Consider the following 20,700-nt stretch of genomic DNA (forward strand, 5'->3'; position numbering starts at 1 on the left):
TCGTGCCTGTAGGATTCATGGCTGCATCTCGGCTGCCTCCAACCTCTGACCTCTAGATGCTCTTTTAAAGGGCTCACCTTACAAGGTCATGCCCACCCAGGATAATCTCCCTTTTTATTAAAGTGAACTTATTAGCAACTTTAATCACATCTGCAAAAACCCTTTATCTTTTCCGTAGATAACATAACCTAATCATGAGAAGGACATCTCATCCCCTTTGCCATTTTCTGTTGGTTGGAAGCATATCACAGATTCTGCCTGCGCTTAAGGGGGCGGGGATTATACAGGGTTTATTGGGGGTCATCTTAGGGTGTGTCTTCCATAGCATGCTACAATTTAAGTACTTGAGCTTTTTTTTTACATTTATACTTGGTGGTGGTGGACATGGACTTCATACAGAATAAATGCTGGTTGGAAAGGGGCAGTTTGGCCTGTAAAGCTTTCTTTACCTGCAAGTCACTTCCACAAACCATGGAACCGATTTGCAGCTGGTGGAGTACCAGGGTTCCGTGTGGGCAGAAGTAAATAAGGGTGGTTTCTTCCAGCTCTAGGTTTTTCCTCGTGGGAAGGGAAAGGTTGTGGATAATTTTTCTTTTTCTGTTCTTGGCATCTGAGATTTGGCACAACAACCTGAAAAATAATTAACATCTGATGTGAATAGCAAAAAGAAAAAAGAAAGCACTTTATGACTAAGCCTATCTCTAGACAAATTGTTTTAATTTCCTCCCTTTGATTGTTTAGTCTTCCCATTTTCAGATGGGGGCTGGTCAGGGAGATGTAGAGGAAATGGAAATAGAATGTTCTTTTCCCAAGTCTGTGGCTGGAATGTGAAGAGCAGAGGGACAGCAAATAGGCCACCAGATACGCTGTCAGACATGAAAACACAACCCTAGTCAGCTTGCAAGGCTTTCTTGTTAGTGTCACCCAGGGCAGGGGTTTATTTGTCATTTACAGGGTGGAGTGCCAGGCACACTCTAAGGAGCTATGTGATAAAGGAAGGAGAAGAATCTTCCTAGATGGGAGAAGAAAGATGTGAGGAAGCAGAGATTCAACTGTGATGAAAATCTACAGAAACCTGGGCCTGGATTGGGAAGAGAGGCTACCAGACAGCAGGTTATTAGGGCCAGGAGAAGGGACAGAGCAACTGTTGCCCAGAAAGCAGACCAGGATTAGCAGGAAGCCAGCTGGTTGGTGGGCTCCAGCTCTTGTGGTCAGTGACTCAGTTTTATTATTTGGATTCAACCTATTGGCCTTGGTGGGTCAACACAGTTTCTAAAAACTCTAACTGGACGTCACCATCCTGTGGTGAGCTCCACTTTAGTCCTAAACTGCCAGGCCAAGGACTGATCAATTCTCCCTGTGAAACGCAGTGGCTTCTGCCTTTATAATCCCACCCTTGCCTTTGATCAAAGAAACAGTCTTTGCAGTGGCTGCTCTCCTTTGTATATATTTACATGGGAGTAAATCCTCATTGTTTTAAATGAATTGTTTTTGGGTTACTTGGACCATTAGGGTGACCTTTCTGCAGTAGATCTGCTTTCCCCTGCCTTGTCTGGCAGTTAACTCACTTAACACTCGTTACTGTATCAGCGTTTACTTTTCTATCAAGTGGGAAAAGGCTAGAAATTAAAAGATCTTGAGAACTAGAACAGAAGGAAGTTCTCTGAGTTCTCCAGGGAGGCTGAAAGGTTTCCTCCGAACAGCGCTTAGGACTAGGGCTCAGGCCTTGACTTGCAGTTCCCTTCGCTCCTGCAGAGGGAGCTCATCCTCTGGCTGTAGTGGACTGATACTGTCATGTTTACCCAAATGGCCCCCTTCCCTTGCTTGTCCTTTTATTGCTAGGCAGCAAAACTTTCAGAAGCTGGTGAAGGTCGTTTTCTTCACCAGCCTTATTGCCTGAATTGAAGTGAAGTGTGAATATTGAGTTAACAGAAGCGAGGAGGAATGGATTGTACAGTTGAAGGCTGAAAAATAGTCCTGCCCTCGGTTTTCTGGGGGTTGACCTTATTGCGATAAATGAGTATCGCTGGATGCAGAAGGACAGAGCTCCAGTAAGAAATGTCAGTGCGAGAAGCCTGGAAAGACCTTGGCAAGGCTGCAGCTGGGACAGATTGGCGTGTCTGCCTGCTCAGAAGTGTGAGTCACACGGAGCACAAGCACCTGTGTGACACAGTCTGTACTGGCTGCCCGCTGTTTCCAAACCAGTGATTGTTCTGCTTCAGGTGAATTACACATTTAATGTGTTGATGTCTGGCTGTCAGTGGTATAAAAGTGGACATTTGATCCTGGGCTTAATTGACCTCTTAGGGTCGGAAGGAGCAATGGAGTCAGTTGTGCTTTTTAGAGGAGCAAACATGCATCCTTACACTGATGCTTTGGGGGTTTTGGACATTCCCCCCAAGATGGAGCGATCCTTTGTGGTTTGAGCTTTTACTGGTTGTCTCCTGTCCTGCATCTGGACTTCTCATGTTCCTGCTTAGTTCTTGCTGGTTAGAAAGAACTTAGCACACTGTCTAGCTCCTAGTTGTCACTTGGGTAGTATTTTTATAATTATTATTTTTTACCGGCCGCTTAATTTCCAGTTCTTACCATTCATTTCCCTTGAAATTACATGGATCTGAGGGGCAGAAATTATAAATCAGTTCCTATTGTACATTATGCCAAGAATATTTATTTTAAATGGATTATTTCTCTATTTTATCTATTTTCTCACTTTCATTTTTTTCAACTCTGTTCATGTTGTTTGGTTCTCCTAAGCATAATTTTCCACTTTGAAGATATTTTCCTTCAGTTTCTGAATATGGTGTTTGCAGGGATGGTAGTGTGAGTGGGTGAGAGGTGGGAAGGTGGTAGAGGAGTGGTTCCTAAGGAATATGCTATGAATCTCTGAAAAGGGGTCTTGGGGAGCTTTTCATCTCCTTAATTAAGTCTGAAAACCTTAAGTCTGTTAAATAACTCTGTGAAAATAATTGGGTAAGTCTACATGTCTTCTTCACAGAGAGACTGATTTATATGCCTCTCACTACTCCTTTATGTGACACTTTCTCCGCTCACCTGTTTATCTGTTCACAGGAGAACCCAGAACTACTGTTAGTCTCAATCCTTGGTAGCAATGTGGAGAGGAGGTGGGGAGGTCGATGACAAAGATGATACCATTGGGCAGGGGAAGTTTCAGATTACAAGTGATTTTCTCTAACCTGTGCTCACATTTGGGGCACTGTGTAAATCTATTAGATTATGATTATGTTACTATTGACAGTTGGGTAGTATAATGAGAATTTCTACTTTGTTTTTTATTAAACTTCCTTGAATTTTAATTTCTTTGTATTTTTGTCTATCTTCATTTAGGATTATAACTGGCAAATTTATTTCTCTCATAAACGCTTCAGTTAAAAGTAAGGAGGGATTGGCACAGATTGAGGATAGAAATGCTGCTGTTGTTATTTCTATTTGCTTGTCTGAAATTTGGCCAATTTTCATAACTTTGAATTCCGTTGATCACTAAAGCTGGAAATGGTCACAAATGAGTATGATGCACAACAGGATTGGGCTTTAATGTCATTTTAATTAATTGGTTGATTAATTCCTGGGAACCTTGTTATTATTTCAGCACACTCTGATAGATGGACGGTGGTACTGGATCCTATGAAGCCTGGTGGACCTTATGAATTGGTGGCACAGCACATTTTGGGGAGAAGGAACGTAACCCAGAGAGTTCATGATGTCTTATTTGGAGATGTTTGGCTTTGCAGTGGACAGAGTAACATGCAGATGACCGTTTCACAGGTAATTTGCAGAGTCTCAGTGAAAATAAATAGTGTTGATGTTGAAGAGGAAGAAAAAAAGTGGAGGGAGGAAGGGGCGAGGAGGAGAGAGAGAGAGAAACCTTTCTATCACGTGCCAGGCGTTCTTGCCTTTCCTTCCTGGGCTGAAGGCAGAAGCTAGAGCATGACTGACAGTAGCGGAGATTTCGTAACAAACTGAAGACAAAGCAGATTACTCTTCTTTTTGCTTGATCTTAGAAGATGAGCTTCTGAGAGAGCCTAGGGAATCAAAACAAATAGATTTGTTTTAATGCTGAGCAACCAATACACTATGTGTCTTTTGTTGTCATGAAGATTGAAAAATTAAGATCGAATGTTGGCTTAGCTTTTTACTGGGGCTTAGAGCAAATCACTTGGTATTTTTGAGACTTTGTTTTTAAAGCATACTTTTAAAAAATGTGCTTCAATGAATATAACATACTTATCCTTTTAGCTATTGGTAAGGTGTACAGTTCAGTAGCATTAAATATACAGGGCAGGGCAAAAGTAGGCTTATAGTTTTTGGTATGGAAAATAATGCAGTAATTAATAAATAATAATACAAGAATAAACTCTTGTGTCTCACATATTTACAACTGTAAATCTCCTTTTGCCCACCCTGAATTCACAGTGCTGTGTGTGCCCATCACCCTGTCTATACTCAAAACTATTCCTTCATCCTCAACATAAACTTTGTATCCATTAAGCAATAATTCCCCCTTTCTCCTTCCTCCAGCCCTGGTATTTGACTATTCTAGTGACCTCACATAAGTGGAATCATATTTGACCTTCTGTGTCTGACTTAGTAAGCATAATGTTTTCACGGTCCATCCATGGTGCAGCATATATGAAAATGGTATCTCTTTTTATGGCTGAATTGTATCCTATGTTATATGCCATATTTTGTTTATCCATTTATCTGTTCATGGACCCCTGGGTTGCTCCCACCTCTTGGCTATTGTAAATAAGGCTGCTATGAATGTTGGTGTGCAGATATCTGTTCCAGCCCCAGCTTTAAATTCTTTTAGATATATACCTATGAATGGCATAGCTGGGTCATCTGTTGGTTCTATGTTTAACTTTGGAGAAACCACCAAACCACCAGCATAAATTGAACTTCATCAAAATAAACACCTTTTGTGTATCAAATAACACCCTCAAGAAAGTGAAATAACAACAGAAAGAATGAGATAAAATATTTTCAAATCATATACCTGAAAAGTGATTATTATCTAGAATATAAAGGTTTCCTATAGTTCAACAACCAATAACCCAATTCAAAAATGGGCAAAGGACTTGAATAGACATTTCTTCAAAGAATTTTTACAAATGGCCAATAAGTACTCAATATCATTAGTAATTAGGGAAATACAAATCAAAACCACAATGAGATACCACTTCACACCTACTAATATGGCTATAATGAAAAAAAAAAACAAAACAAAAATAGAAACTAACACATTAGTGAGGATATAGGAATGTAAAATGGTACAGCTGCTGTGAAAAAATTAATGTCTTTAATTTTTTTCAGCAATGTTTTATAGTTTTCAGTATCTTCTACCTCCTTGACTAGATTTATTTCCAAGTATTGAATTCTTTTAGATGCTGTTATAAATCGGATTTATTTCTTAATTTCCTCTTAGGATTGTTCATTTCTGGTTTATAGAAACAAATGATTTTTGCATGTTGACCCTGTACCCTGAAACTTTGCTGACTTCATTTATTATCTCTAGTAGTTTTCTTGTGGACTCTTTGGGATTTTCTCAATGTATGGAAACATATCATCTACAGATAGAGATAGTTTTACCTATTACCTCTTTTCTTTCCAAATTGGATACTTCATTTTTGTCTAATAGCTCTGGTTCGAACTTGCAGTACAGTGTTTAATGGCAGTGGTGGGAGCAGAGATTTTTGTCTTGTTCTTGGTCTTAGGCGGAAAGCTTTCAGTTCTTTATCGCTGAGTCTGATATTACCAGTGGGCTTTTCATAAGTGTATTTCATCATGTTGAGGACTTTTCACTCTATTCCTAGTTACCTAAGAGATTTTATGATGAAAGTATGTTGAATTTTGTTAAATGTCTGAGGCTTAGTTTTTATGATACATTGATTATATTTGACCCAACTAATTTACAGGGCCACTGTGGAAGAGTAAATTATTTTGTCTGTTTCTAAAAAGACTTTCCTTATCAATTGAAAACTGCTATGTAAATAAGATGTCATTACTTTTTCAAAATTTTATTATAAAAATTTCAAACACACACAAAAGTTAAGAAAATTTAGTATAAACTTATATACCCATTTATTTGGATTAATATTGCCATATTTGGCTTATCTATCTTTTGTGTGTGTGTGTGTACCATCTCAAGGTAAGTTGCAGACATCTTAATACTTCAATTAGGTGTCACATATCAAATTGATATATATATTCATATATCAAATTAATTTCTGTATATATATATTTTTTGTTGTTTACTCAGAAAGAAGACATAATAGGCCAATGATGTCTTTTTTGCTTAGCTCTTTCATAGCCTATAATTTCTTTTGTTGGCATCAGTTATTTTTTCTCTATTTGTCATTACTTTGAAGATTAACTGTTGTTAAATTTTGAGACCTAGTACCACTCCTCCTTCATTAGAAATGTACAGGGCCGTCACTGGGCTCTTTGTACCTGGCTAGAGTGTTGGGAGCAAGAGCACTGTTAGGCTCCTGGGTAGGGATGGGGCATAGCCGGCGCATGAAGGGTCAGGTGGGACCAGTTAGGGGGCTGCTGACTTGCAGTATGTTGGTCAGCGAGGAAACTCGCCTGGAAGCGCTCCTGTCTCCTTTGCCATTAGAGAATAGGGGCCCTCTGATGGACTGTGAGTGAGGTCTCAAGCAAAGCTGGGTAAAAAGGATGTTTAAAAAGTTGTCAAGGGGAGCAAGCCTCTTATTCTTTTTATTGGTTTTCTAGCAAGGCAACTGTGGTAGCACAAAAGCCTTAGTGCTATCTGTCTTTAGCACTCAGATTTCTTTTTGGGATCCACTCTACTTTCTAATTAAACACTAAAACAGTCTGCCCTGCCGGGCGTGGCTCAGCGGTTGAGCGTCGACCTAGGCTCCAGGCGGTCAGGGTTCGATTCCCGGTCAGGGCACATGCACGGGTTGCGGGCTCGATCCCCACTTGGGGGTGTGCAGGAGGCAGCCAATCAGTGACTCATCATTGGTGTTTCTATCTCTCTCTCTCCCTCTCCTTTCCTCTCTCTGAAATCAATAAAGATATATTAAAAAAAAGAAAGATTCAAAACAGTCTAGAATAAGGAGAGTGGATTTCTACAGAGGGTGTGCTGGGGTTAGTGCTTTGGGCCTCAGTTGTTGCTTCATTTGTTTAGTGGCAGCTATCTGGTTTAAAAGTAAGGGAGACCATTGTTTCATTTAACTTAGGATCAGGACTGGATGGTGTAATTAACAAGTTCATGGGCTGTATTTAAAGTATATCAGCTTAAAATATTGCTGAAAGGTTAGTTAATATTTTTTACTCAATATCAGTGCTCCAGAGAAACTAGTTGAGTTCTTTGGCACATTTGAAATTGGGATTGAATTTTTTTTTTGCTTATCTGTATTTTCTGATTTTTCAAATAATCATGAAATAACTATAATTTTTATTTTATTTAAAAAATATATCTTTATTGATTTCAGAGAGAGAAAGGGAGAGGCAGAGAGAGAGACAGAAACATCAATGATGAGAGAGTCATTGATCGGCTGCCTCCTGCACACCCCCCACTGGGGATCGAGCCCACAACCCGGGCATGTATCCTGATTGGGAATCGAACCCCAATCTCCTGGATCCTAGGTCGATGCTCAACCACTGAGCCATGCCCGGCTGGGCAATAACTATGATTTTTAAAGGAAAGTTTAAAAAATAAGAAATTGGTATTGACTTAACTAATGTCTTAAATATCTATCACAGGCTCAGTTTACAATAAAGAGGCACATTACATAAGTAAGAATCTTAGGAATAAATAATTTGCATTGATTGACATTAATATGTCCTGTATACTTGTTTCCTTTTGATACCGGACAAACTGGGGAGGGCGTCCCCTTTCCCACTTGGTGCTGCTGGGGGAAATATCTTGAGAAAAATTATTTTCTGAGACTTGTATGGGAGAACGAGTGATTTTTATTTGCATGGAAGGAAATCCCTGTTTCTAAATTCCCGTCTCCCTTGGTCCAATCATAGAAGAAGTGTAGCTGGGGTTTCAGTAAAGCTAGAAGCAAAGCCTTTGTCCAGACTGTCCTTTCCATGTTGGAGCTGGGTCCAGTATAGCACCAGGCTAGTTGCCTTCCTTTTATTAGTCCACTGCACATGGGGGTCCACATGGCCAAAGACCATGTGGGTGAAAGCCAAGAAGCCAAGCATGGGCCATGAGCCAGACATGCCAAGAGGACCTGAGCGTAAGAGCACAAGAGAGGGAGCTTCTTTGTTCAGGGAATTAAGTATCCCAAATCTTCTCGGGCTTGCAGTGGCCACCCCCATTCTGGCTAACCATCTGTGTCCTCAGGTGTGATTGACAGTCAAGTACCTTCCCTAGTCATTGTGTCCCTGGGCATGTGTCTGTTTTCCCTTTGTCCAGTCCCTTTTCCCCAGTATTTTACAGGGAACATGCCTATAATGTCTGGCCTTTCCTTTGCTTTTTTTCCTATTATTAATAATTAGCTAATTACAACAGTATCATTTTAATAGATTAAGAACTTGAAAAGATTATTGTTTCCCCTAGCTCTTTCTCTAAAACTCAGTTTCTTTTCAAGCTGATTTTTATTTTCCTGCCTTCCTTTTATTATCTACTGCTCTGTCTTTGAGAAATATTTAAATTTGAGATTTAAAAATCTCTACGACTAGACCATGATCTCAATTAATTTCATTTTTTTTAAATTTAAAATTGAGTCCTTTAACATACTTTATGATTTCTTATTTTGCTTATTTCTTATTTTGATTCTGTTGCTTCTGCCACTTAAATAGTTTCTTTTTTTTAAAACTAATTACTGAATAATGCTACTAAAAGATTGTACTCTGGACCTATCTACTTCATTTCATTATTAGTTTTCTAATACAAAATCTAAATTCTTGCATTTATGTCTCCCTAACCAACATTTTGTTTTTTCTTGCTTCCTGCCCTACTTAAATATATGGAAACCTTTTGAATGTAAATGTTTATTAAAATGAACTTTAACTGGACTCCCTTTTAACATAAGTAAATGGAAGTAAAAGGAGAGTATTATGCTAAGTGAAACAAGCCATTCAGAGAAAGACAAGTGTCACATGATCTCACTTACATGTGGAATCTAATGAACAGAATAAACTGATGAACAAAATAGATCCAGAGACATGGAAGCATGGGACAGACTGACGAATCTCAGAGGGAATCGGGGGTGGGGGGGAGAGATTAACCAAAGAACTTTTATGCATAGATGCATGGCCCAAGGACACAGACAGTAGTGCGGTGAGGGCCTGGGGTGGGGGGTCAGTGGGGGAAATAAAGGGGGCATCTGTAATACTTTCAACAATAAAGATATATGGTTTTGTATAGAGATGGAATTGCTGTTAACTCATTAAGGAAAACAGTACTTTCCTAATGCTTTAATTACAGTTCTCTGTTTGCAAAGAAAGGCATGGACCAGATCTGGTTTTATTTATATAGTCAAGTTCTCAATAGCAGTCTATGCCAGGGGATCTCATCCCATTTTCTGTTGAGCTAAATCAGATTGTTCCCAGTGGAAATTGGATTCTTCCACAGGATTACAAGGAAAGCATTCCAAGGACCCATGCATGGGAGATTGTGGGGTGGGAAATTTATTTGGGAAGGCTGCCCTGCGTTTCCAGTGTTCTATCTCCCTCAGACCCACCATGGAAGAAGTACAGCTGTGTCTTCAGCAAGGCCAAGACAAAGGCCAGTGTCCAGAGTTTCTGTTTCATAGTAAAGCTTAGTCCTTTGGAGCCCACATGGTCTGCCGTGGTCCTGGTTGGGGGGGGGACGCAGAGAGAGAGGAGGGGGGCGGAGAGAAACTCGAATGAAAAGAGCTCTTCTTTGTTTCCCTGGGGTTATGACCAGGAGCTTTTTCAAAATAACCAACTCACCAAGCCTTTGTGGGCTTCTAATGGATCTACCCCTTGACCCATGATCCCTTTTCCAGGTGAGACTGACAGGCCTCTATGGTCAAACACCATTTTGACTTCTATTGTGCATGTGCTCGCCTCCCCCTGCCGTTCTTCCCCAATCTGGTACTGTAGAGGGAAAGGGAGGGGTGTTAATCCTTGGTGGGGCATTGCTGAGATCCCCTGGGGGGGTGGTTGGTGAAGCTGTAGCTTCCTGGCTGGGCAAACAGGTTCAGTGTCCAGATCCCTTTGCTTCCTGCCTTAATATCTAACTACCTGCGGGAACAAGAGTTTGATTGTTAAAAGTGAAGACATTCTTTCTGCCTAGAATTTACTCTTTAGCATCTTCTTTGTTAAATGAAGACTACAAGCTCTGAAACGTAAGAAAATAGCAAAAAGATTCCACCTGACGCAACCAAGTGTTAATTTTTTATTTTTTGGTTTTAAATCATGCATTTAGTTTGCATAAGAGCATTTTAGGTGCTGACAGTACCAAAAGCCAAGTTTTCTAGTCTAACATTCTGTAGAACTTTATTTTTGATCAAAAGGATACTGTACGTGACTCCTCCAATATTCCTTTTGCTCCTTTCTCCCCAAGACCCCCCCCCAACACACACACACACACACACACACACACACACACACACACATGAAGTGTCTGTGTCTTTTTCTGTTTCTCCCTCCATGTGACTTTTCCGAGGAGGTAAGGTTTCCACTATAACTACCACTCTGCACATTCAAATGAAGGAAATGGCAGATTGTATGCCCATCTTGTTGTTAGGGTAAAGTGGAATTTTTAAGTTGAGTGTTATTTATAACACTGAGTGAGATGTTTATAAATGGAGAAAAGTCTAAATGTTCATCTGTCGCCTCCTAAGACAGGGTAGGTCTTAAGACTTGGGTGTTTTTACTTAAGCTCGGAAGAAGATGGCCAGTGTTAGGAAACCCATATTCGATATCTTGGCAATCCCCACATTCCTACTTTACAAGTAGAGAAATTAAAGTCCCAAAGAGACAGCTTAATAGCACATTCCAATAAAAAGATTCATAGAAGTAATGATGGATGGCTTATTTATAGTAATTCCCTCAACTTTAAAACTGCTGTATTATACTGGAGTAGTGATATGGTTGTAATTAACCTAGTTATTAAGAATAGGAAGGGAGCAAAGGGAAGGCCAAAGAGTATAGACATACCATTTGGGCAACTTCTCCAGGAAGCTAGAGCTTTATACTCCCCAGGGAGCCACCGGTCCATATCCCCGAAGATCCCTGGGGGAAGGGACTGGACAGGGAGGAAAACAGACGCATGCCCAGTAAAGTTGGGGTGACACTGGGAGGGTACTTGCCTGTCAGTCACACCTGGGAACAGGTCATTGGCCAGAATGGGTGTGGCCACCCAAGGGCACAAAATTTGGAATATTTAACCCCCTAAATAAAGAAATTCCCTTTCTTGATTCCTCTTGGCATGCTAGACTCATGGTTCATGCTCGGCTCTCCTGTATTTGCTCAAACGGCCCACAGCCATGTGGACCCCCACACGCAGTGGGCTGATGGGCCCGGTTCCAACACGGAAAAAGCTCTGGACGCTGGCCTTGCTCCCAGCATTCCTGAAACCTCAGCTACACTTCTGTGACTGGAAGGGGACTTTGGAAACCCAGGGACGTAACTCCATGCAAATAAAAATCACCCATCCTTCCTCCTGTGCGAGACTCAGAAAATTCTTTTTCTCAAGATATCATAAGGACCCCTCCCACAGCACCCAGTGGGGAAGAGGAGACCCCAGTTTCCTTGATAACAGTAAAAGGTGAATACAGAACGCACATTCGCTCAGTCATTGCCTGCCTCCCTCCCTCTCCCTCTCTCCCTCTCTCTTTCTCTCTCCCTCCCTCTCTCTCTCTCCCTCTCTCTCCCTCTCTCTCTCTCTCTCTCTCCTTCCCTCCCTCCCTCCTTTTCTTCCTCTCTCTCCCTCTCTCTCCCTCTTTCTCCCTCCCTCCCTCTCTCCCTCTCTCTTCCTCTCTCCCCCTCCCCCTCTCGTCTCACCACCCCCCCCTTGCTCCCCATGCAGACCCCCTGCCAGGATCCTCTGAGGAAATAGATTCTTGACGTTTCTCCATTAATTCAAGAACGCCCGTAAAGGTTGCACTCTGAACGCCGGGAGCAGCTGCGGTGAAGGCGAGCTGCGGTCCCTGGGGAGGCGGCCGCTCCCTCTTGGCGCAGCAGCCTTAATGACTTCAAATGCCTCGCTGTGCATTTACATCCTCATTTAAATACTTGGTAGAAAAATAATTACACTGAGGTGTTTGATGAGATGAAATTTGATCTCAGCAGATGGAGCAGGGCTTCCCCTTTCATCAGCAGGGAAACCAAGTGTCATTTAAATGAAAATCTTCCGGAAATCTCTTTATTCCTAAGTTTGTTGCCAATATCCCTAAGGAAACGCCTCCATCAGAAAGGCTTGCTGGTGCTGGGCAAGGGTGCCAGTTCCAGCAGTAACTGTCATCAGGTACAGCAAGAATTGTCTCCCACCCCCATTTTCGTTACCGCTTCCTGTGGCTTTCAGGGTTTGACTTGAAGTAATACACAAATGAGAATTTGAAAATGGAAGTTTTCAGCCAGTGTGTTAGATCCAGCTCTGTGCGCTGGTAACGCCATCGGAGAGTGCCAGCCACCCCGGCATCGTTGGCCTTGCGGTACTCGACGGTGTGGCAGCGGGTGTAAGAGACAAGTGGCGTGCTCACCATGCTGCCAGCCCAAGCTGGCATCTCGCGCGACGAGGCACTTAAGTTCCCAGTCTCTGCGGAAGCGGGTGTGGGTGGGGAGAATGGAAGCAGAGCCATCCTCTGTTTCCATGGAGGCAACAGCCGAGCCTTAGCACTCAGTGAAGGACTGAATTTCAAGGGAGCTGATTCTTTACAGGTACTTGCTGCTGAAAAATAATTTCCCTGCCAGAATGTACTGCGAGTGCATTAGCCTGTCCTCACTTTTTAATGTTTATTTTATAGTAAACTTGCCAGGCATGATCCTGAACACACAGACCTGGATTTCCTATGGAATTTTCCTGAGACTGTGCAATCTGTGTCCTGACGGTGGGAAGACCAGTAACCCTGACAGGCTAGAGCTGCTGCTACCCGGGGAGCATTTCAGGCTGTGGCTTCCATTGTGACCCAAAGCGCCATTTGTGTCTGGTCATCTTATTGGCCACAGCAGGCTCAGTGGCAAGTCAAGAGGCGATTCAGGGGGCAGCATATTTCAGTGCAATGCTCTGCGGGGCAATCTGGCAGCTCGATCATTTATCTTACAGCGTGGGCTGGAGGGCCAGCTGTATTCGCTGTGGTGGGCAGGAGGGAAGCGGGCCAGCTGCGCTCTCTGCGGCTAGTGGCCAATGGAAGGCATCCGGCCTCCTGCGCCTCAGCTGGAGCCCTTGTTCCCTGAGGCCAGTGATAACTGGGCTTCCTGACACTCCTGTTAGCCCTTTGTTTTGGGAAAACCAGACGAGTCCAGGGGGATAGAGTGAAGGCAAAAAAGAACAAACACAAAGCAAAATAATGTATTTACGATATATTCTTTTTAAAATAAAATAAATAACTAAAAAATCAGGATTAAAGGAAATAGCACTTATGCATAAGCTCATAGGGGAAGGATGCCCAAGAGGACCAACAGTGAATCTACACAGTACAGACCACACACAGTCTTGTCCAGAAAAACTCCAAGTCCTTCCTGTTACACTCTCCGCGATGGGTGAGGGTTCATAAAGTGATTTGGGATAAAGTGATGTGTCTTTGGATGGACATTTTTCTTTGTTTAGTTTTTTGGGACTGTTCTCAGCATGCACCCTGAACACTAGTTTTCAAATGGACATTTTATCCCAAGCTTTTCCTTGGTGATTTGCTGAGACGCAGATGGGAACACAAGCATTTCGAGACCGATTTCAGTATGTTTCAGTAGTTCAGCGATCATTTCTCAGGTGTGTGTAGTATTTTTTTTTTTAATACCCTTCTCTTATGTGGTATGGATTACACAAATCTACCTCCCCACAGCCATTTTGGCTCCATTTTTAAAAGAATTTAATGCCATGGCATAAGATAATTTTTCTGAATAGAAGTATTTTCATTTCAAGATATCACAGTGGTTTGACAGCTACTCTTCTGTAGTCTAAACCACTCCATTGTCTCTCTCATCGAACACAGACTTGCTCCTTGCGATCTCAGGTTTTATTGCATCTTACCTTCTCTGGGGACATGGTTCTTCAGGATCTCTTTTGGTCAGGGTGGATCAAGGTGACTCTCACCAGCCCACCATTGGTCTTGTTTCTTCATTTGATCTTGGCATACTGAAGGCTCAGAAGGAGGGCTGTGTTGACATAAAAAACATCCAAACCTGAGAATTTTTTGAGTTTATTTGAGCCAAACTCACAACAATTGCCAGGAAGCAAAATCCCAGTGGGTTGAGAAAACACTCGGAGAATGACAAAGGAGGAGATGTGAGGAGGATTGCATGAAATCCATTGGCGGTAGGTTGATTAAGGGGGCGGGAGAAAGCTGAGTGAGGAAATACCTGGGATTAGATAAAGGTAAAGTGAAGAGACACATACTTTTACATTGGTGGGTACAGGATAGCTGATTAACATGTACATAGACATGGTATTTGGGGAACAACATAACCCTGAGGGGTTCCGCGGTCTCCCGCTCTGGCGCAGCAGATGTGCTGTAAGAGGTCTGGAAAAGGAGATTATTCTGACATTTCAAAGGCCTGTTATCTTAGAATCAAAAAGACAATAGACAGGCTCACGTCAGTAAAGAGTGACCTTTGTCAAGGAAGCTGCAGGCCTAGGCCATGACTGGCTTTTAGTTCGGGATTTGTATGTTCAGACCATCCTGTATGGCCACTTTCCGTCCGAGTTTGTGGGGCCGCCGTGCTGGCCTCCCGAGCTTGCCAGGCTTAGTGTGTGGCCCCTTTTCGTCCACAGTTCGTAGTGTTTAAGAGGCAGTCGGATAGCTGACCACCCGCTAAGTTGGTTGGTGTAAGAGATGCCATTCCTGTTTCTTTTCCAGATACTTAATGCTACAAGTGAGCTGTCCAGCGCCACTGCCTACCAGTCGGTCCGCCTCCTCTCGGTGTCGCTCAGCCAGGCCGGCCAGGAGCTGGACGACCTCGCCGGCGCTGACTTGGAGTGGTCTAAGCCCACCCCAGGTGAGCCGGCGCCGGCTGTGCAGGGCCTCAGTGCCCAGGGGCAACCTGTGGTCCGGAATTTGGTTCTTACCTATTTATTATGACTCAACCCTCCTTTTTCATTCCTATTGGCTCTCCACCCTATTCCTGATGGTAGCCGTTCCCTAGGTTTATTCCCAAGACTCCACTGCTGAGTCGTCTCCCTTGCTGTGAGCAGGTGACTCTGCCTTCAGCTTCGCTGAACACATTGAGGCCATTCAGCGTGGCCTCTCCAGCGGCTCTCCTCCATGCCCAGTGTTCTCTTCTATTCTCGTTCTCGCTTTGTTTCCCTGTTGGAACACAACTGCCTGGTGTCCTCTCATGGCTACCTCTGATGTGGCTCCTACTTCCTCCTGGGCCTTCTTTGCCCATCAGGCTCTATTTCTCCCCCCACTGTCCATTCAGCAGGAGATCCTTATTTCCTGCCACTCTGTGTGGCTCTGTACTAGGCCCCAAGAGGAGAGCAGTGAGCAGGACACAGTCACTACTCTCAGAGCTTAGCTTTTCTTAAATTATAATAAAACAAAGCAAACCTGAACATAACACCCTTCCATCACACAGGAAAACACTATGCGCAGAGGATTGTGGGAGCACCAGGAGGAGGCCAGTCTTTATTAGGCTTTTTATGATCTGCCTTTCATTTTATATCCATGTTTCTCCTTTTTATTAACTGTAGCCCCACCATCTAGAAGTGCCTGGCACCTAGTAGGCGCTCAGTCAATTTTAATTGATTTGAATTCCTGCTGTTACACTGTCGACTTTGTGAGTGCCAGGACTATACTGAATTTGGCTCTTGAGTAGCGCCAAGCCACTATCAGTGAGTGAGATGTGGTAGTTCTTTAATGCGATTGGGCTGAGTGACCCTGTCAGTTGCGCATGTGTGTGCAAGGTCCCTCTTCATCAGCTTTCTTCTAACAGGGAAGTTGCCGCTCTGGTTTGTGTTGGTTACTGGCCATGTGGACGCACGAGCTAGACTATGCTGAAAACCGAAACACTGGTTTTGTTGCTTTCCCTTTCAGCCAACCTTCCCATCACTTATTTGTCCATGTTTTCATTCCCATAGCTATAAAATTGGGTATAAAACTACCCAGGAAAAAAGACATTTCTCCTCTACATGCTTCCTGCTGGTTTATTCCCTTCCATGGAGCTCAGTGGGCACAGTGGCGAGGTGAAAGTAGAGGTGAGGGTGGCATAGGAGCCCAGTGGCCTGTCTGCCCCTCACCTATTGAGGAGGACTGTTGGCATTCCCAGGAACCTGTGAGTGAGAGGGGAGCAGGGGGGAGGTCTCCGTGCCTGGCGAGGGAGCTTGGGCTCTGCTAATGAGGTAATTGCCTCTCAGTCTTATCTCCTTTTGGAAATTCTTAGAAAGGCCCGCAAGGGATGATCCCCACCCATTCTTCTCATCTAGACCCATCTTGTACCTATAGTTTGCAGCCCTCTACTTTTTACCTGACTCTTCAACTGTTTTTCTGAACAGAAAACTTAGGCCATGGAAGTTTCGAGTACATGTCAGCAGTGTGCTGGCTCTTTGGGCGTTACCTGTACGACACTCTGCAGTATCCCATTGGGCTGATCTCCTCGTCATGGGGTGGGACACCCATTGAAGCCTGGTCATCTGAAAGGTCACTGAAAGCCTGTGGGGCCCCTAAGCAAAGGTAAGAAAGCATCCTCCAGTCTGGGAGAAAGCCTGCCAGCAAATTATATAAAAGAGAAGGATCATGGTCTCCTTTGGGGAGTCAAGTGTGCTGAATGTCCAAATATGTATTAACTTATTCCAGGAACAGGCAAGGTATTATTTTCACTGTCATCACCGCCACAGCCATCTAAAAACATTACAAGAAGCAATTGTGATTCTTTTTCTTAGTAATAATTATAGCTGATACTGAAAACTTTATGCTGGAAAATGTTATAACCAGTTTATATATAGTAACTCATTTGATACAACAGTCTCTCGAAATGTAGATACTATCAAGGTATTGTGGCTCAGGATACTAGGTCTGAGAGCAGTATCAGGATGGGTAAGTGGCAAAGCCTGGTTTCAGTGTCCATGCTCTTAACCACCATCCTGTGTTGCTTATCAGAATAAACGGTATAACAGGAAGAACAAATATACATGTAATTGAAGACACGTGTAGTATAGTGACTGTGGAAGCACACTTAGGAAAAACTGGCTCAGGAAGAATGCTTGGTGGCGGGGTGGGGGTGGGGGACGGGTTACTTAATAAAATCCTGCTACTCATGCTAAGGTAGAGATCAAATACGTGAACTGCTTCCACAGACATTGTCTCGTCAGTCCTCTGGGAGCCTCTGGGAGGAGGGTGGACTTAGCTTTCGTGCAGCTTGGGAAAAGCTGTGCCTGTGTGAGGATACTCAGTTTGGGAGCAGAAAGAATCAGCTGTGGGAAAGCAGGCGGGATCCAAAGCAGGCTTCCCAGATCTCTGAGGACATGGAAGGGGCAGTTCCAAGGGTGTGGGGAAGTGGGTATAAATTCATACAATTATTCTGCAGAGAAATTTAGCAACACATTGAAAGCCTTAAAAACATGTATCTTTTCACCCAGGAATTTCATTTCTGGGAATTTATCTTAAGGGAATACTTAAGTCTGTATGCAATGATTAAGGTCTAAGAAAGAGAATCACGGCATTGCTTATAAGAGCAAAAAGTTTCAAACAATCTAAGTGTCCATTCATTGAGTACTAGTTAAATTAACTTATTGCCTGTGTGAGAGACTTGGAATAAAATATTTCCTCTCAGTTAAAGTTGTTTTAATGACCTTATCTGGAAACTGGGATGGCCCACTCTGAACTCACTGAAAACTGACTGATACATTTATTCTGGGAAGAACCTGGAGGTGAAATTCAGAGACTGTTCACGTCCCCACGTGAACCAGAGTGGTGCAATTTAATTCTTTGTTGCTTTCATCAGACGTGAAAGCTGGATAGACACCCAGCTCAGAGATCATAACGTGATCAATTGCTAGCTCTCTCATGACCCTTGTGCATCTTACTGATTTCAGGTTCATTTCATCGGATTCTGTAAGTGGTCCCAGGGCATACTCTGTTCTCTGGAATGCCATGATCCATCCACTTCATAATATGACTCTGAAAGGTGTGATATGGTACCAGGGTGAGTATTCAATTTGCTATTTCTCTATTGTATTAGTTAGCTTTGCTGCATAACAAACCATCCTAGAATTTAGCTCACTATTCTGTAGTCTAGCAGGGTAGTTTTTCTCTCTGGGCTGCTTCGACTAATTTTTGCTGGAATCTCTTACGTGTCTTTGGCCACCTGGCATGTCGTCTGATGGCTGGGTGACTTAGAATGGCCTCTCTTCCATGTGTGTTGACTGGGAGCTGTGTATCTGCTGCGGCCCCATGGTTCTCACGTGGCCTCCCATCCTTCAGCAAACTAGCTCAGACTTACTGTTTACATAGCAGTTTCAGGGTTCCAGGTGTATAAAGAGAGAACAAACCCCCAAGCCGAAGCTGAAGCACTTTGCAGGTCTGCTTGCATCTGTTTGCTGCTGCCCCGTTGGCCCGAGCAAGGCCAGTGCAGAGAGCCAGGAAGGCCCGCTCCCTAAGGGCATAGATAGAGGTTGGGGAATATTATGTGGCCGTTTTTGCATCTACTGCAAACTCCTCTCACAACTTGGACTGTTTCCAGGGGAGTCCAATGTAGATTTTAACAGGGACCTATACAATTGCACATTCCCTGCACTCATTGAGGACTGGCGCCAAACCTTCCATCGTGGCTCTCAGGGGCAGACAGAGCGGCTCTTCCCATTCGGATTCGTCCAGGTATGTGTTGAGGGGAGGAGAGCTTATGGACCTTGCCGTGGGGATGTGCTGTTGAGGTCTCTTTCCTGGAATCCATATTTCTTTTTTCACCCTCATAACCGCTGATCAAGAACTGAATGTAAGACTTAATTCATCTGTGTTCACTGATGGGACAATGAAATCTTTTTTAAAAGTTAGTAAGTAACTAATATTTCTTCCTGTTGAAAAAGCATTACATGTTTATTAAAGAAGTATTAAAACATGTAATGCTTTTTCAACAGGAAGAAATATTAGTAATTATTTATAATTCCATAATCCAGAAATAGGCAGACTTTTCTGCTCGTTCTTTTTGAAATAGGATCCATACTGTAGTACGGTACCATCTCTTGCTTTTCTTTCTCATAATGTCATATTGTGAACATTTTTCTCATGCCAGTAAATATTAATCTTAGGCACAATTTATAATGCTTACAGAGTATTCTGAAATATGGTTCTGTTATAACTTATTTAACTAGTCCTTACTAGATGGGCACTTAGGTTGCTTTACCCGTTTTGCTTTTATAAGCAGCAGCATGCTTCTGTTCCTTGTAGCTAAATCTTTACCTGCACGCTTAATTATTTCCATAACATAAATTCCCAGAAATGAAATTGCTAGGTTAGATTGAATCCTCTTTAAGGCTCTAAACATGTTCCCAAATTTCTCTGTAGGAATTTATGGGTTTGTATAAATGTATACCCTTGGCAGCAATGTGGGGGAGTGTTCACTTCCCCACGCCCTCCCTAACTTGGCGGTATCCCTGCCACTCCTTAGAATGGTCCTCGTTCTCAAACTCCCAGCCCACTGCACATGCTCTTTGCCTGAAATACTCTTTCTCACCCATACTTTCCTAGCAAACTTTTAAGTATCAGTTGGAAGCATACTTCTAATTAGTGGTAACTAGTCAAAAAGATTCTCTCTCAGCCTTGTCCAAAAGAAATAAACATATTTAACAAAATTCATAATTGCCTTGTCTCACCTGTTAACACCTAGACTTAAGACTTAGACCTTAAGACCTAGACTTTTTAGTAGGATGGTAGTTCTGACTTTGCTGGAACATAGGAAATTAAACAAGTAAAATGTTATGAAAACAAGGCCCAACTCACCAGGTAATGATGGAATGGGCTTTGATATTTGAACTGGACATAACACTTCCAGACATCCTCTGGATGTCCACGATCCCTTCTTCCCACCATCTGCCCGTCTCCTCTACCTTGACCTACTTCACCATTTTTTTTTTTTTATAAAGATTTTTATAGACACTCTTTGCACTTATAACTACTTTACAATCATTTTCTTTCTTACATTTATTGTGACTTTGAAACAAGATTATTCTGCTCATTATTATCAAAATAGCAACTCCTGTCACAGTTCTGTGTTACTGTTGGCGGAAACTACATTTGGATTTGGAGGTACTTTTTTTGTCTCTTAGTCTGTGTACGTGGCAATTTAAATGTGACTCCAGCCAATTCAAGCTAGAAGTGTGTGCTGAATGCTTATGATGTGCTATGTACCATGTGAGGTGCTGGAAGCAGCACTCATCAGAGAGACCTTGTCCTGGCACTTAGGCCTTACAGTTTAGTAGAATCCCCTTAGCCTCTGGGGTCTAACTTCACACCATCAACAAAAATACGTTGGTTGCATGCAGAAAACTGAGACTATAACCATCCACCTTCAAAGGGAAATATCAGATCGGAGCTACCTTCAGATTGAGGCTAGTCTGCCTGGATTCTGATCCCAGCTCTA

The 20,700-nt window shown here is 42.8% G+C and overlaps 1 protein-coding gene across 1 annotated transcript in view; it reads left to right on the forward strand.

Moving 5' to 3' along the window:
• Positions 1–20,700, forward strand: part of SIAE (sialic acid acetylesterase) — a 35,311-nt gene that overhangs the window by 6,461 nt on the left and 8,150 nt on the right. The window contains exons 3-7 of the mRNA XM_081123382.1: positions 3,611–3,786; positions 14,985–15,123; positions 16,619–16,796; positions 18,158–18,267; positions 18,805–18,938. Of these exons, the coding sequence (XP_080979508.1) occupies positions 3,611–3,786; positions 14,985–15,123; positions 16,619–16,796; positions 18,158–18,267; positions 18,805–18,938 (737 nt within the window). The remainder of the gene's footprint in view (positions 1–3,610; positions 3,787–14,984; positions 15,124–16,618; positions 16,797–18,157; positions 18,268–18,804; positions 18,939–20,700) is intronic.

Source organism: Miniopterus schreibersii, assembly GCF_964146895.1.
Source record: "Miniopterus schreibersii genome assembly, chromosome: 20".
In the NCBI taxonomy this organism is placed as follows: Eukaryota; Metazoa; Chordata; class Mammalia; order Chiroptera; family Miniopteridae; genus Miniopterus; species Miniopterus schreibersii.